At 43.7% G+C, this 14,989-nt stretch overlaps 1 protein-coding gene across 8 annotated transcripts in view; it reads right to left on the reverse strand.

Annotated features, from left to right (window-relative positions):
- The window catches only part of CCDC38 (coiled-coil domain containing 38), a 63,707-nt gene extending 48,808 nt beyond the window's left edge, over nucleotides 1-14,899 (reverse strand). Inside the window, exons 1-3 of one of the 8 annotated variants that reach the window (XM_077111687.1) lie at nucleotides 14,165-14,437; nucleotides 10,783-10,836; nucleotides 4,182-4,217 (exon numbers count right to left, since the gene is read on the reverse strand). In XM_077111687.1, coding sequence (XP_076967802.1) covers nucleotides 4,182-4,217; nucleotides 10,783-10,836; nucleotides 14,165-14,177 — 103 coding nt within the window. In that variant the 5' untranslated portion in view covers nucleotides 14,178-14,437. Of the gene's footprint in view, nucleotides 1-4,181; nucleotides 4,218-5,071; nucleotides 6,261-10,782; nucleotides 10,837-12,828; nucleotides 12,851-13,779; nucleotides 14,045-14,164; nucleotides 14,440-14,764 lie in introns of those variants that run through there. The other 7 variants (XM_077111688.1, XM_077111689.1, XM_077111691.1 and 4 more) reach the window with 7 other exon arrangements.
- Nucleotides 14,900-14,989: the final 90 nt, after the last annotated feature.

A 14,989-nucleotide genomic window follows, 5' to 3' on the forward strand; every position in this document is an offset into this window, starting at 1 on the left:
CTGATGAACAAATAAACAAAATGTGGCATATCCATGCAATGGGTTATTATTCAGCCATAAAAAAATAACGAAGTACTTAAACATGCTACAACACGGACGAACATTGAAAACTTCACGCTGAGTAATAGCAGTCCATCACAAAAGACAACAGATCATACAATTCCATTTATATGAAATTTCCAGAGGAAGGAGATCCATGGAGAAAATAAGTAGATTACTGAGATTAGTTGTTGGTTAGAGCTGGGGGTAGAGTGGGATGTCTGAGATTCTCAGCGCCTATAACAAATACCCACGCGATGGGTTGGCTTACGCAACGGCAATTTATTGCTGCTCAGAGGCTAGAAGTCCACAATCGAATTATCGGCAAGGCCATGCTTTCTCCAGGGAATCTGTGGCACCCTGGGGCTGGCTTGCTGCAATCCCTGGGCTTCCTTAACTCGCATCTCTGGTCCAGTCACACGGCGACGTCCCCTCCTTTCTGCCTTCCAGTTCCCACGCCTCCCGCAGCCTTCCTTCTCTTTATAAAACCTCCAGCAATCAGGATTAAGGACCCCCCCCCTTTCAGTTGGGCAACATTTTAGCCAAAAATAGCATCTTCAAGAAGTGCTAAATACATCGCGTTCACACCCACAGGGACAAACACTGAGATTAAGATTATGTCTAAACTGGATGCATGATTGAACCTACTACAAGGGGAAAGGAGGCTTGGGAGAGCCGGGCAGCTAATGTCCAAGGTTTCTCTTTGTGGTGATGAAAATCTTCTAAAATTGACCATGATAGTGATGCTTGTATGTATCTGAAACCACTGAACTGTGCATTTAAAAAGAAAAGAAAAACTCTGACCATAAAAAAAGAGTCATTTCAATTTCCCACTGGACTTAATGTTTTTATTCATAAAGTCTCAAAAATTGTCTTTTTTTTCCGCATAGGCAGGCACCAGGAATTGAACCCGGGTCTCCGGCATAACTAAGCCACCATGGCCCGCTCTAAGGTGAGAACTCTGCCCACTAAGTCACCATGGTCCACCCTAAGTCTTTCTTTCTTTTTCCTGATTTTTAATTCTTGAAATGGGGTGGGGATGGATGGGTGAAATCTTGAAAAGCAATAGCCAAAGCCAGAGTATGGAGAGATTGGAGTTGACACGTTAAAATTAAGAGAAGGAAAGGATGCCTGAGGACACCGTTCCCACACCCGAATCTGGTGACTCTAGTGTCCCTGAATCACTAGCATCCCTCTGGTCCTCCTCCAGTGATTCTGATTTAATTGGTCTGGAGTCAGGTGGGCATCAGACTATGCTGAGAATGTTTGTTAGTGTGCAGCTGAGGCTGGGAATTATGAGAACATAACTAAAGGCTGCCTGTGGTAGTTCCATTCAGGTGTCAACTTGGCCAGGTGAAGGCACCTAGTTCTGTTGCTGTGGACATGAGCCAATGGCATGTGAACCTCAACTGTTGCTGATTACATCTGCAGTCGGCTAGGAGGTGTGCCTGCTGCAATGAATGATGTTTGAGTTAATTGGCTGGTGCTTAAATGAGAGAGCTAAACGTAGCACAGCCCAAGCAGCTCAGCATTTCTCACCTCAGCACTCACACCTCAGCCCAGGCCTTTGGAGATGCAGAAAGGAATAACCCCAGGGAAAGTTGTTGGAACGCAGAGGCCTGGAGAGAAGGCCAGCAGAGATCACTCTGCACCTTCCCGCGTAAGAAAGAACCTCAGTAGAAAGTTAGCTGCCTTTCCTCTGAAGAACTAATGAAATAAATCCCCTTTTATTAAAAGCCAATCTGTCTCTGGCATGCTGCATTCCAAAGCTGGCAAACTAGAACAGTGCCCAAGAAGAAATAGCCATTGACCCCAAGGACTCTTTTGGGAAAGTGAGTGTGATGGGATTATAGAAATTCCAGACACATAATTTTTGTAGGTGATAGGTTAGGGAGAGAGAAAATCACAGAGCAGAGGCCTTGGATACAGACAGATGTACAGACAGCAAAGGACAGATGAGGGCAAATGAGGACAGGTGAGGGCCAGGAGCAGGAGTGAAAGATGTCCCCAATAGGGTGGGTCTCTGGAGGGGTATGCAAAGGGCCTGGGGCAGGGTATCATTTGCAGAGTGTGTGGACCTGCCACCTGGCACCACCTGGGCGGGATCCTGGACCTCCCAAGATGAGGCCACTAAAGTCCTCAGGAGAGTCAGTCACCAGTGGATTGGGCACCTCTCCTCAACCAACCTCTCTTCCCTCAGAAAATCCTACAAATCCAGGCTCTACTCTACCCCACATAGCTTAAAATCTTTAATGCCTGAACAAGTTTAAATCTATAAATTGCCTGGAATTAACAAGATGATATTTATCCCCATCCAGGCAGATCTAGGGGTTTCAAAACCAAGCTCATTCCAAGTTTCCTGAATTACAAACTCACTAGAAGCACCAGCTCCTAGCCAGCCATTCTTCTTACCCCATGTCCCACCAGTGCCAATTAGATCCCACCATTAGCCAAAGCCTCCTGCCTTACCAAAGGATCTCATTATGTTAGCACTTGAACAGGGTGATACAACCTCTCTCTGATTCCACTTTTGAATATGGGCTCTGCTTAGTTCTACAAGTCAAGTTCTACCATTGAACCCTGGCTGCTCAGAAGACTCCTCTTGTGTTACCATCACACTCTTCTTTAAGTTGCCTTACAAATGCCTATCTTCATTAATTAGCCACCTTAGGTAAAACTTTTTTCTTCACTGTCTCTTCCTCACTTTTTTAGTTTCCTATAGCAAATTACCACAAACTTAGTGGCTTAAAAATGCACAAATGTATTATCTTAGTTCTGGAAGTCGAAGTCTGAAATGAGACTTATGGGCTAAAATCATAGCATTGACAGAGATGCATTCCTTTGGGAGGCTGCAGGGGAGAATCTGCTTCCTGGACTTTTCTAGCCTCTAAAGACTGCCTGCATTCCTTGGCTCATTGCCCCACTCTCCACTTCCAAGGCACTTCACTCCAACTGCTGCCTCTGTCCTCACATCACCTTCTCTGCCTCTGATACTCCCATCCTCCTTTTTGAAGGGCTCTTGTGATTCCAATGAAGAAGCTGCAGGATCATCTCTCCATCTCAAGATCCTTAACTCACCACATCTGCAAAGTTCCCTTTCCTCTGCAAAGCAACATACTCACAGGCTTCAGGGATTAGGATGTGGACATATTGAGGAGGGAACACATTATTCTGTCTACCACACTCCAACAATCTCACTCCTTTCTTAGCCTTGTCTTTGCAGCCATTCTATTGGTCTGACCCTAATTCTTGTTAGTCATTCATCCATTCATTCACTCAGCAAATACCTGCTGAGCCTCTACTACTTGTCAGACACTGCCCTAGATGCTGATGATGCATTGGTGAATAAACAAAGATTCTTGCTCTTGCAGAACTTATATTGGGATGGGGTGGAGTCAGGGCGATGGTTATAGACAATAAAAATAAACATAATAAAGTAAGCTACTTTTATGTTAGAAAGTGGTAAGATTCTGTGGTAAAATAAAGCAGGATTTGGGGGGGCAGGAGGGCAATTTTAAGTGGAGTGTGGGAATTAGCCAGGAGGACATCCAGGCAAAAGGGATCCTGTGCAAAGGACCTGAGGCAGAATCATGCGTGCATACTGGTGTGTGTTCAAGAAGGATAAAGGAAAGCAGAACAGCTCGAATAGAATGAATAAGGAGGAGAGCAGTAGAGAAGTGGAGGAGGGGGGTCAGATTATGCAGGATGTTGTGGGAAATCTTGAAAACTTTTTCATTTACTCTCAGTAAACGGGTGAACCACTGGAGGACTCTGAATGGTGGTCTATTTAATACAGTGGCTATTGAATGAGAATGACTCTGTATGTGTGTGTGTCTGTAGACAAGGGTAGATTGGATGACTAGTTAGGAGGCAATTTCAGTAGTACAGGGAAGAGGTGATGGTAGCTCAGATGGTAGGGTGGTGATGATGAAAAGTGGTTTGGTTCTGAATATGGAGTGTTTACCTCAAGCACATTTCTTCTCATTCATCCATTTGTTTCTTTCTGTCAGAAATATACCTTTAAAATTAATAACAGAACAAATGGCTAATGCATTTTTGGTCTTAAGATAGGGAAGGATTTCTTAACTCAAAAAGTATTAACTATAGGGCAGGCCACGGTGGCTCAGTGGCATAGTTCTCACCTGCCATGCCAGAGACCAGGGTTCGATTCCCGGTACCTGCCCATGCAAAAAAAAAAAAAAAAAAAAAGAGAGAGTATTAACTATAAAAGAAAAGATTGAGGAAAAAATTTTAAATAAGACCTCTGCTCATCAAAAGATACCTTAAACAAAGTGAAAAGATAAAACTGAGAGAACATATTTGCATTACATATAACTGACAAAGAATTGGTATCAACAATATTTATAGAACTACAAATCAATGAGGAAAAATCCTAACAACCTAACTAACAATAGAAAAAAGACTTACAACAAGTATTTCACAGACAAGGAAACTCAAATGTTCAATAAAGATATGAAGAGATAGTAATCAAGGAAATATAAGTCAAGACCATAATCAAATGTAAATCAAGACCACCAATTTGATAGACAAAAAATTAAAAAGTCTGACACTACCAAGAGTTGGAGAAGATATTACTCCACAAGATCTCTAACACATTGCTGGTAGTCATGTGTTTGGGCATAATCACTTCGTAAAACAAACACTTTGATACTATCATCTAACGTTGACTGTTCATCTAATGAAATTTTCTTGTATATACCAGGTGACCTGCACAGAATGTCTTTTAGTGGTACGATCTTTAACAGCAATAACCTGAAAACAACTCAAGTGCCCACTGACAGGAGTCAATGAATAAACAAATTGCGGTACATTTCTAATATTATACAGCAGGGACTATGACTGGATTATAACATACAACAAAATGCATGAATCTTAAAAGATAATATTAAGTGAAAAAAGTCCTAGAAGATTATAGTCATCAGTTCATTCTTTTATAACAAAAAGTTAATACAGCTAAAGTTGAAAAAATGTATTTAAGATTATATATAGACGGGGTAGACGGAGCACTAACCTTCATTTTTTCAGGGCCGGTCACCACCATAGAAGATCCTCTCCTGTTCATAAGCCCTAATTAAAATTCAGGTCTAACTCTCTCCCTCACGTGTTTCTTTGGTCTTCGAGCTTCCCCAACCCAAGTCCTCTAAGAGCTGAGTCGGAACAACTGGTGAGCCAGCCAGGAAGACCAAGGAGCCACTGGCCATAGCAGGCATGGGTTGTGGGAAGGAAATCCCAAGTTGGCCTCTATGATCCACGCATGAGATTCTCAGACCAGTGTCCTATGTAGAAGATTTCAATACCTGAAACAGCTGTTGAGATGCCCACTATAGAAGGCATGGGTAGCATTCCCGAGTCTGCTTGGTACCCTGAGGTGTCTGCTAATGAGCAGCCTCCCACATGAACAGCTGTGGCAGTACAACCCAGTACTGATACTACATAGTGAGAGACTGGTGCTGTGCAAAGCAGTCAGTGGGCTGAGGTAAGAGCAGTATGGACAGTCATAATGCATGAGCCAGGAGACACACTATCTGTACTGACAGCCAGGCTGTTTACAAAGGCCTTACAATCTGGATGGTAACTTGGAAGCAGGAACAATGGGCAGTCAAAAGTTGCCCCCTCTGGGGACAGGAATTGTGAAAAGGCATATTGGGGATGCCTGCCAACGATGAAAGTTCCAGCTGCCAATCACGAGCCAGTAGCCAGTGGACATCACTAAAGAGTGTCCTTTGTGCCCCTTGTGTCGACCATGTAGGTTACCACACCAGATGGGGGGGAAATGGCTGGTCACAAATCCTGGTAACCCAGTAGCAAGTGGATTACATCAGTCCCCTTCTGCTCTCAGAGGGGGTGAGGTATGCTTTACTGTCATGGACACAGTCGTGGACAAGGCTGTTGTTAGCTTTCTCGGTGTAGAAGGCAGAGGGCCGCCATCAGACGTTTGGAGAAGGTGAGTGCTTTGTATGGAATGCCTACACAGACAGACAGACAGTGACCTGAAGACCCCTTTCCCTAAGCAAAGAAATCAACCAAGGGCCATGTATCAAGACATCATGTGGATGGGCCATCTGCCCTACAACCCCACAGGTGCAGACCTACTGAAAGAATCAATGGTCTGTTAAAGGAACAGCTAAAAGATGGTAAGAGGTCCTTGCAACAGTGGACTGAGACTCTATCAAGCCTTAGTTCACTTGAATGCAAGGCTGCAGCCCCAGCTCCTATTGAAATGCTAATGGCAGGACTCATCTGATGAAGGCCCTGAAAATACAAATTAAAGGGCCAGCTACTTTACAGCCTAAAAGGAAGAATAATAATAATTGTTGTTGCCTATGCCTCAGACCATACAAATGGGGGAAATGAGGTCCTTTGGCCATAGTGCTCATCTATGTCACCACACTGGTTGCGAATCTTAAGCCCATGGGGAATAGTAGTCACCCAGAATATTGTAATTTGACGCAAAAAAGCCTGTTAAAATTTTTATTATCCTGGACCTCCTATTCCCATTGGAATCTTATGTATAACTACATGGACCCTTCTTATGCCTGAACTAACAATTAATGAAGGACTCTCAAAATTTGCAGGTGGAAAATATCTGGTATTTAAAACCTCTCCAAAATGTTCCTGTGCCTGGTAACTTGTTGTCAACCAATGGAACTCTAGTATGTATATTGTTAGATCGGTAGGAATTACTCTTTATTGTGCCCCATAAACATCTTTCTTTTCATCCATAGCGCCCCAGCAAACATCTTTCTACGGTGGGCTTCAGCAGAAACTCATGCCTACAATCCAACCCAACGATGGATTTGCACGGACTTGCTATCTTCGGGTACTACTAAATTGGGGTACTACAATTTAGACTGTGACCCCTGCAAATTGGACTGCATGGAATACCCTGCTGGCCTGGCAGAATTCAACACAATGGAAAATCTGAAAGAGAATTTTCTCATTTACAGGATGTTATACATGGGGACAGCCCAATGTCCCTGCTACCTTATGTAACTCTTTACCCCATACTCCTAGTAATTGGGAAATGGTTTAATTTCCTTTCTTGGCCATGGTGGTATCTCTTATAGGGTTGTTTTCTCTGTGTGGGAACTCCTAGTATTCTGTTGTCTCTTATACTGTTGTAGAATATGGATGCAATGTCTATCCTGTGATCAACGTAGTGGGGACCCAGGGCCCAGGATTCCCCTCCAGAGTGAGAGCAGGTTATTTCACGTAGCTGCCTACATGACTGGGACAGACATTAAAGGTCATGAGACCTCCTCAGGGGGGAAAGACTGTACACATGGTATCATAAACAAGGCACTGAAACTCCCCTCCCTTGATCACTGTTGATAACAAACGAGACCCTGCTGAAACTCTGTTCTCACAACTTTGTCCTAAATCCTCATAAGCCCTTGCACTTGTCCCTTTTACAGAGCACTAACCTTCATTTTACACAGCCAGCTACCACCATGGAAGATTCTCTCCTGTTTGTAAGTCCTAATTAAAATTCATGTCTAACACTAAGAAAAAAAAGAAAAAAGATATAGACAAAATAAAACTATGCAAGTTAAAAAGAAAAGAATTTATACAGGATTCAACACATTAGTTGCTTCAAAAGAGGGATGACAACAGAATAGGGTATAAGGTATTGTCGAGATATAATTTATTGTCAAAATCCTAGTTTTGGGGTGGGCCATGGTGGCTCAGCAGGCAGAGTTTCTGTCTACCATGCCGGAGACCTGGGTTCGATTCCCGGTGCCTGCCCATGAAAAAATAAAATAAATAAAAATCCTAGTTTTTGAGTTTTGGTGGACTCACAAGTTCATATTATGTTATTAACATACAATTTAACTAATTTAAAAAGAGGGCCATGGAGCTCAGGGAACTGGTACCACAATATGCTTATGTTTGTGCTACTTGTTGGGTTATAACAAATCTCTATGTTTCTGGCCGAGGAGTTTCATATCTCTTGCCAGCATCCTAATTTGGCAGGCTAATATGGTGACAGACTAATTTATTTTGCTTGCAAGCAAGATAAAAATTCAGATCCTTCACAGTTCTAGCCAGAATAATATAAATAATAAAAGAAGGATCATCTAGAAAACCACAAAATATTGCTAAAAGAAATCAAAGAAGACCTAAATAAATGGAAGGACATTCCATGCTCATGGATTGGAAGACTAAATATTGTTAAGATATCAATTCTACCCAAAGTGATTTCGATTCAACAAAATCCCAATCAAAATTCCAAAAGCCTTCTTTGCAGAAATGGAAAAGTCAATCATCAAATTTTTATGTACATGTGAAGGGCTCCAAATAGCCAAACCCATGGTGAAAAATAAAGAATGAGGTTGGAGGATTCACACTATGTGATCTTAAAACTTATTACAAAGCTACAGTAATCAAAACAGTATGGTATTGGCACAAGGACAGACAAATAGATCAACGGAATCAAATTGGGAGTTCAGAAATCAACTTTCACATTTATAGCCAACTGATTTTGACTAAGGGCACCAGGTCCACTCAGTTGAAAAAGAATAGTCTCTTGTGAGAATGGAATGGTTAATGACTATACTAACCATCTTGATTTGCTTAATCTTCTGCTTTATCCAGGGAACTATAAGGAAGAGAAGGAGGCTGACTGAGTTGACGTATCAATAGTCTTGCAATGGTAACAGAGATCTTTGCCCCCATGAGAAAAACAAGTCAAAGCTGGTGACCGAGAGCCTTCTGACATTCAACAGATAGTCCAGATTTTGCGCATATATCCTGCTCCTGGGGCTTGCTGATTAACCAACCATTTGCCTGAAGATATTCTGCCATGAATGACTCATACATTCACCCTGCCTCTCCTCTAAGCAGTCAAGCCATCTTCAAACTGCATCTTTCTGAATAGTAACTTTCTTTTAATTCAGTTCCACACACATGCTATTTTAACTCAGTGTGGTAGTTAGAGTCAGTTGTCAATTTGGCCAGGTGAAGGCACCTAGTTCTGTTGCTGTGGACATGAGCCAATGGTAAGTGAACCTCATCTGTTGCCGAGTACATCTGCAGTCGGTTAGGAGGCGTGCCTGCTGCAATGAATGATACTTGATTGAACTGGCCAGTGCCTAATGAGAGAGCGCAACATAGCACAGCCCAAGCAGCTCAGCATACCTCATCTCAGCACTCACAGCTCAGCCTAAGACTTTGGAGATGCAGAAAGAAATCATGCCAGGGAAAGTTGTTGGAACTCAGAGGCCTGGAGAGAAAGCCAGCAGAGATTGCCCTGTGCCTTCCCGCATGAGAAAGAACCTCAGTTGAAGGTTAGCTGCCTTTCCTCTGAAAAACTAACGAAATAAATCCCTTTTATTAAAAGCCAATCCATCTCTGGGGTGTTGCATTCTGGCAGCTACCAAACTAGAACACTCAATAAACTTCTTCTGTACTTTAGTTTTCAGAGTCTGTTTTCAGCATTAACACACTCAACCAATGGATTCTGGGAAAACTGGGTGTCCATATGCAAAAGAATGAAGGTGGACCCCTACCTCACAGCACACACAAAAATCAACTCCAAAGGCTCAAAGGCCCAAGTATTAGAACCAGGACTATAAAACCCCTAGGAGAAAACACAGGGGAGCATCTTCAGGACCTTGTATTAGGCAATGTTTTCTTGGGCTTTACATCCAAAGTATAAGTAACAAAAGAAAAAATTGATAAATGGGACCTCATTAAAATGAAAACTTCTGTGCATCAAAGAACTTTATCATGAAAGTAAATAACACTCTACTCAATGGGAGAAAATATTTGAAAGCCAAATATCAAATACCCACAATATCCACTCTCCTTTCTTCTACAGGAATAGATCCCTTAATTCTAGCTGGGTATGTACCTTCTAAAATAAAGTCTATATTTCTCAACCTCCCTTAGAACTGGATATGGTCATGTGACAAAGTTCTCTCCCAGGGGATATCAGCGAAAGTGATGTGTAACTTTTAGGAAGTATTGTAAATGGAGGGTCATGCTCTTTGCATTCTCTTTTCTCTCCCTTTCTGGCAAGAATGCAGGTGTGATAATTGGAGCTGGAACAGCCATCCTGGCCTAAGAAAATGGCCAAGCAACAAACTGTGCAGGCCCCTGAAGAATTTGAGCCTCCACACCAGCCCTGGAATGCTCATAGGCAGACTGTGTTTTACCATCAAAGAGAAATAAACTTCCATTATGTCTAAGCCACTACTGTTTTGTATTTTTTGCCAGCTGCAAGCAAATCTTTTCTTTTTAAAAATCAAATAGTGCCAAACTGTCCTCCAAAGAGGATGCATATAAAGTGCCTGTTACCTGTAACAAACTTTTGATGTTCGTCAAATTGTTAAGTGGAAAAAACAGTTATTCCTTGTATATCAATTCCTAAAGAAGTAGGAGGATCAGGAGAGAAAGGGTGGTAAACGAAAGAAGATGGATTTTGATAAAGTTGAGTTATTCAAGTCCTTTATTATGACAGATAATTGAGTTACTTGTTTCATGTCATGGGGGACTCTATCGCCCTAACTAAATATGACATTTTAATGCTTCCCTGATTTGAAGGTATTTTTTTCAGAATTAAAAAGCAGAAAAGCATCTTCTCAGCCAGTAGTTTAAAATCTCCTTAGATACAGTGATCATGTCTTGTATTCTCCATTTCTTACTCTCCCAACCCATTATGGAGCCTAACAGTATGAGCCAAAGAACAAAAATGCATTGATTCATTGATTCCTTCTTTACCTCCAGAAGTCCGTACTGGTGACAAAAAATTTGATGCCATTTTGTCTCTTGTCCCTGTCCAAAGAAAAAGAAATACATTATTTAAAATTCTGTTAATACTGTATAACAAGGCTAAATTCAGCTCTAAGTGACTCCCAAACAGTCTTTATTGGTTTTACAAGCAGGGCATATGCAAACCCAGCAATCCAGTTCTAGGAACTACAGCCTACCCATAAAATGGATTCCCATGTGGCTCCTTAAAATGATGCTGTAGTTACTATTTATTTACTTTTGTCCACTACATATTAAGTAAAAAGCAAAATATCTCAAAAAAGTAGGAGTAGTATGAATTTAATAATCCATATAAAATCAAAAAGGTGTTTGAAAGGTTGATTATAATGGTTTTTTCTGAGTGGTAGGATTAGGGGCAATCTCCCCTTTCACTCTTTAAAATGTCTAGAATTAGGATCAGGTAAGTGAAGCATTTACCTTAGCCATGCAATTTAAAGGTGTGGCTAAAAACTCAGTTATCAAGATAAACAAGCTAATACAATATTTTTAAAAAAATAAAAGTTCACATATATTTCTAAACTTTCCATATGCATTAATTTCCTTTTTGATTAAGGAAGGGTTGGTGAAGAACATAAAGGAGGGAGAAGACAGCCATCTATTCTTAGGAAGGGATTATAAAGTGCCCTGGACTCTCCAACTAGGAAAGAAATCAAAGCTGGTGAGTGTCTTTATTGTGCAAAATGAAACTAATTATGATGACTAAACAAAGGCTCTGCATCCAAAGAGAAGGAATGTCCCTTAACCTTCTCCCCTCAATTTCCTTTCCTATCTTTAGAAACAGATAATAAGGCTAGCCTCTACCTAAGTGCAAGCTATATGGGACCCATAAAGAAGAGCCTTCCAAGCAGAGGGGATGGTGGAAAAGGCCCTAAGGTGTAAGGAGCCTAGTGTATTAGAGGAACAGCAGGAAGACCAGTGGGACTTAAACACAGTAAGGAAGGGAAGTGTGATAGACGAGGACAGAGCAATAGCAAGCACCAAATCACTAGGGCCGGGCTGGTCATTTGCTCTGGGAAACGGGGTGTCATTAAATCAATCATCTTGACTGCTGTGCTGAGAGGAGACAATAGAAGGGGAGGAAAGTAGAACAGAAAGACCCATTGGGGGGCTACAGTCATTACTCAGACAAGAGATAATGGGGCCTCTTGGGATCCCAGCAGAAATGGTAGTTAAGTCCTAGATAGAGCCTACAGGTTTGGCTGATGGTTTCCATGTGAGGCATGAGATCAAGACCAGAGGAAAGAAAGGAGGGAATTGCCATCAACAGACAAAGAAGTCCGTGGGGGAAGGGAAGTCGGGGAAGGGCAGAGGTTCAGCTCGGGACACATTAAATTTGACATATCTGTTAGACATCCAAGAAGACACAGATATAAGATATATTTTTCTTCCAAGAGAACACCAGGCTGAATTGATATGTTTCCATTAGTCTTTGCATTCTTCTAAAATTTGTGCAATTGCAGGTGGAGTGTGTCACTGCAGAAAGACCCTTTGAGGGCAGACAGGTGTGAATCCTGCCCGATTCTTGTCAACTCTTCTCTTGGGCTTCACTGATTAGATCCAGGGCTCCTCCATTTCTTTTATACAGTAGGGATACTAACTCTTTTTGCAAGGGTAAATGCAAACTGAAAAAGAAAAAAAAAAATATATATATATATATTTGGTGGGGCAAGCCACGGTGGCTCAGTGGCAGAGTTCTCGCCTGCCATGCCAGAGACCTGGGTTCGATTCCCGGTGCCTGCCCATGCAGTAAAAAACAAAAAAAAAGGGAAAAGACATCACCACCCCCTACAGTTTTTGCTTAGACCATTTTCTTTAGAAAATTCTTTCACTGCCCCCTTGAGATGTATGTAAATCATTTGTAAAATTTAAATAAGCCTCTACCAGCTTTACAACTCAGGAATGCCATTTTCAAGGACCATCTCTCTGAAATGTAAACATCAAGGAAGACGGAAGTTTAATTTAGGTAATGTCTGCTTCCAATTTGTAGCCACTTACCTGTCATAGAGTTAGGAAAGGTTTTTATTATTCCTTTTGATATAGGCCATCAGCAAACCCAAAGCCCATCCTAATTACAGGTAAATTTAAAATAAACTATATGTGACAAATTGTGCTATCGAGTCCCCTTACATAAGGATGAGTTATGGTTTATGCTGAGGACAGGTATGTAAGGGGTTGTATCTGTTAGCCATGTAAAAGTATGCGATGTCTTTCTTTGCTATCCCTTTAGCAGATTGCCTGCCATACCTCACATTCCAGTTTAATGGTTAATCAGTAACACAATTGTTTTTCTTTCTCTTCCACCTGCATGGAGAGTTTTTCTGGGTTGGGAAAAGATTTTGTTTTTAATTGTATTTCCCCAACGCTATCTTACAGGCTTGCTGCAATCTTCCAACACAGGTAATATATGCAAAGTGCCTGCTCATTGTGGGCTGAAAGGGAAATGGCTGCCATGCCTTCTTCAAAGTGGATGTTACCCAAACCTGTCCTTTTGTTCAGTTGGCTCGGCTCTCTACTAAACTACCGGTAACTGAAAAGAATAGGGAAGGATAACTGACAACTAGTTTGTCAGAAACCCCACACACTGAATTAAAGTTCTTGAAACCTGACCACAGGAGAGGAATCTACCAGCATCACCTGTGCCCACTGGGGGACGTGATGCAACGTTCAGCAGTTTGGGAACATTCTAGGCCTTGGGGCAGCAGGGAAGAGGAATGGGGTTTTATAATGTCCAATCCCAAAGTCCAGAGCAACTCTAAATGCAACTAATAACGGCGCTATCTACCGGATATTATTCAAAGCAGTTTGTGCTTGATTTTCACAACAACCTTCCCTACAACTCAAGGCGACTTCTCTAAACAGGAGAGAAAAGCTGTTGATCTCCTATATGCAAATGAGGATTTAGACACAGAGCCTGTAAAGCGGTTCCTCCTCCTCCTCCCCACCCACCTTGGGCAAATACCCGAGGAGAGGGCCGTGGACTGTGGCCCCAATTGTCCGGGAGGGACCTGAGCTTGCAGTTCTGTGTTTACTCGCAGGCCGGGAGCCAGCGGGGCCTCGGCCGGCTCAGTGACCTGCCTCTTCCCACTGGGTCACAAACAGGCAAAGCGGTGAGGAAACGACTTTCAGCCTCACTTCTAAGGCCCTGCTGGCGTCAGGCTAACACTTTTGTGTGGACTTTTCTGTTGACATTTTTGATCGCCCCTTTTGCAAACTGAAAACAAACAAAAAAACCCAACAGCAAGCGGAGGTCAAGAGGCAGGGAGCAAGGAGTCAGCAAAACCCCGGGCCCGCCAGGCGGGAAGAGTCGGGAGTGGGGGCGGGGATCACTGACCATCTTCCTTCATTTTTGATTCGAAGTCCAACTTCGTCTCAAGTGGACAGCAGACCCCTCAGATTCAGGGAGGGGAAGGGGGAGCGCAGACCTGAGACCCGGATTTACCTCCAGGCAGGCGTCTCGGGGCGGGGAAGGCGGGGAGGGCGTCAGTTTGGAGCAGCCGGGCTCGGGTCTCCCCTTTCCTCGCCCGGGTGGCCCTTCACCTCCGGGACGGTCAGGCAGGGGCTCCCGGGGAGACGCAGGTCAACCGATGGGTGCGCGGCACCCGCCTCCCGGCCGCGCGGACCCAGAGCAACCCCCAGCCGCCCCCCCTGCCTCCCCACCCCCAGGCCCCTCTGCAGGCGGCCCTTGGGCGCCCGGGCCCCGGCCCTGGACGGAGGTCTCTCCTCCCTCGGGCAGAGCTCCCCTCATCCCGCCTCCTCCCAAGACAAGGTCTCCCGGTTCCCGCCCCTGCCCCTGCGCAGAGGTGTCCCCTACTCGGGTATTCTCGGGGCACCTTCACCCTCTGCGACCCCCTCCGGCATGGCCACCACCATCTCTGTCCTGGTGACCCAGCCTCAGTTTCCTTATCCGGAAAGTAGGAGCAATAATCTCCACCTCTGACATCCAGACTCCAAAAGGGAGAATCCCCCTATCACGTTTATTTCTGATCTTCCTCGTTGACTTGGGGGGCGGGCGGGCTTTCAGCTGAGGGTGCCAGGGCGGCTGCTGCGAGCGCCCGCCCCCCTCCCGGCCCGGGGACTCCCGCCCTCCCGGGTCCGCCCTCCCCCGGCCCACGTCCCGGGCCGACCCGCCGGCTGCCCGAGCCCGTGGCCTCCTGCG

The sequence above is a fragment of the Tamandua tetradactyla genome, chromosome 7, assembly GCF_023851605.1.
Source record: "Tamandua tetradactyla isolate mTamTet1 chromosome 7, mTamTet1.pri, whole genome shotgun sequence".
In the NCBI taxonomy this organism is placed as follows: Eukaryota; Metazoa; Chordata; class Mammalia; order Pilosa; family Myrmecophagidae; genus Tamandua; species Tamandua tetradactyla.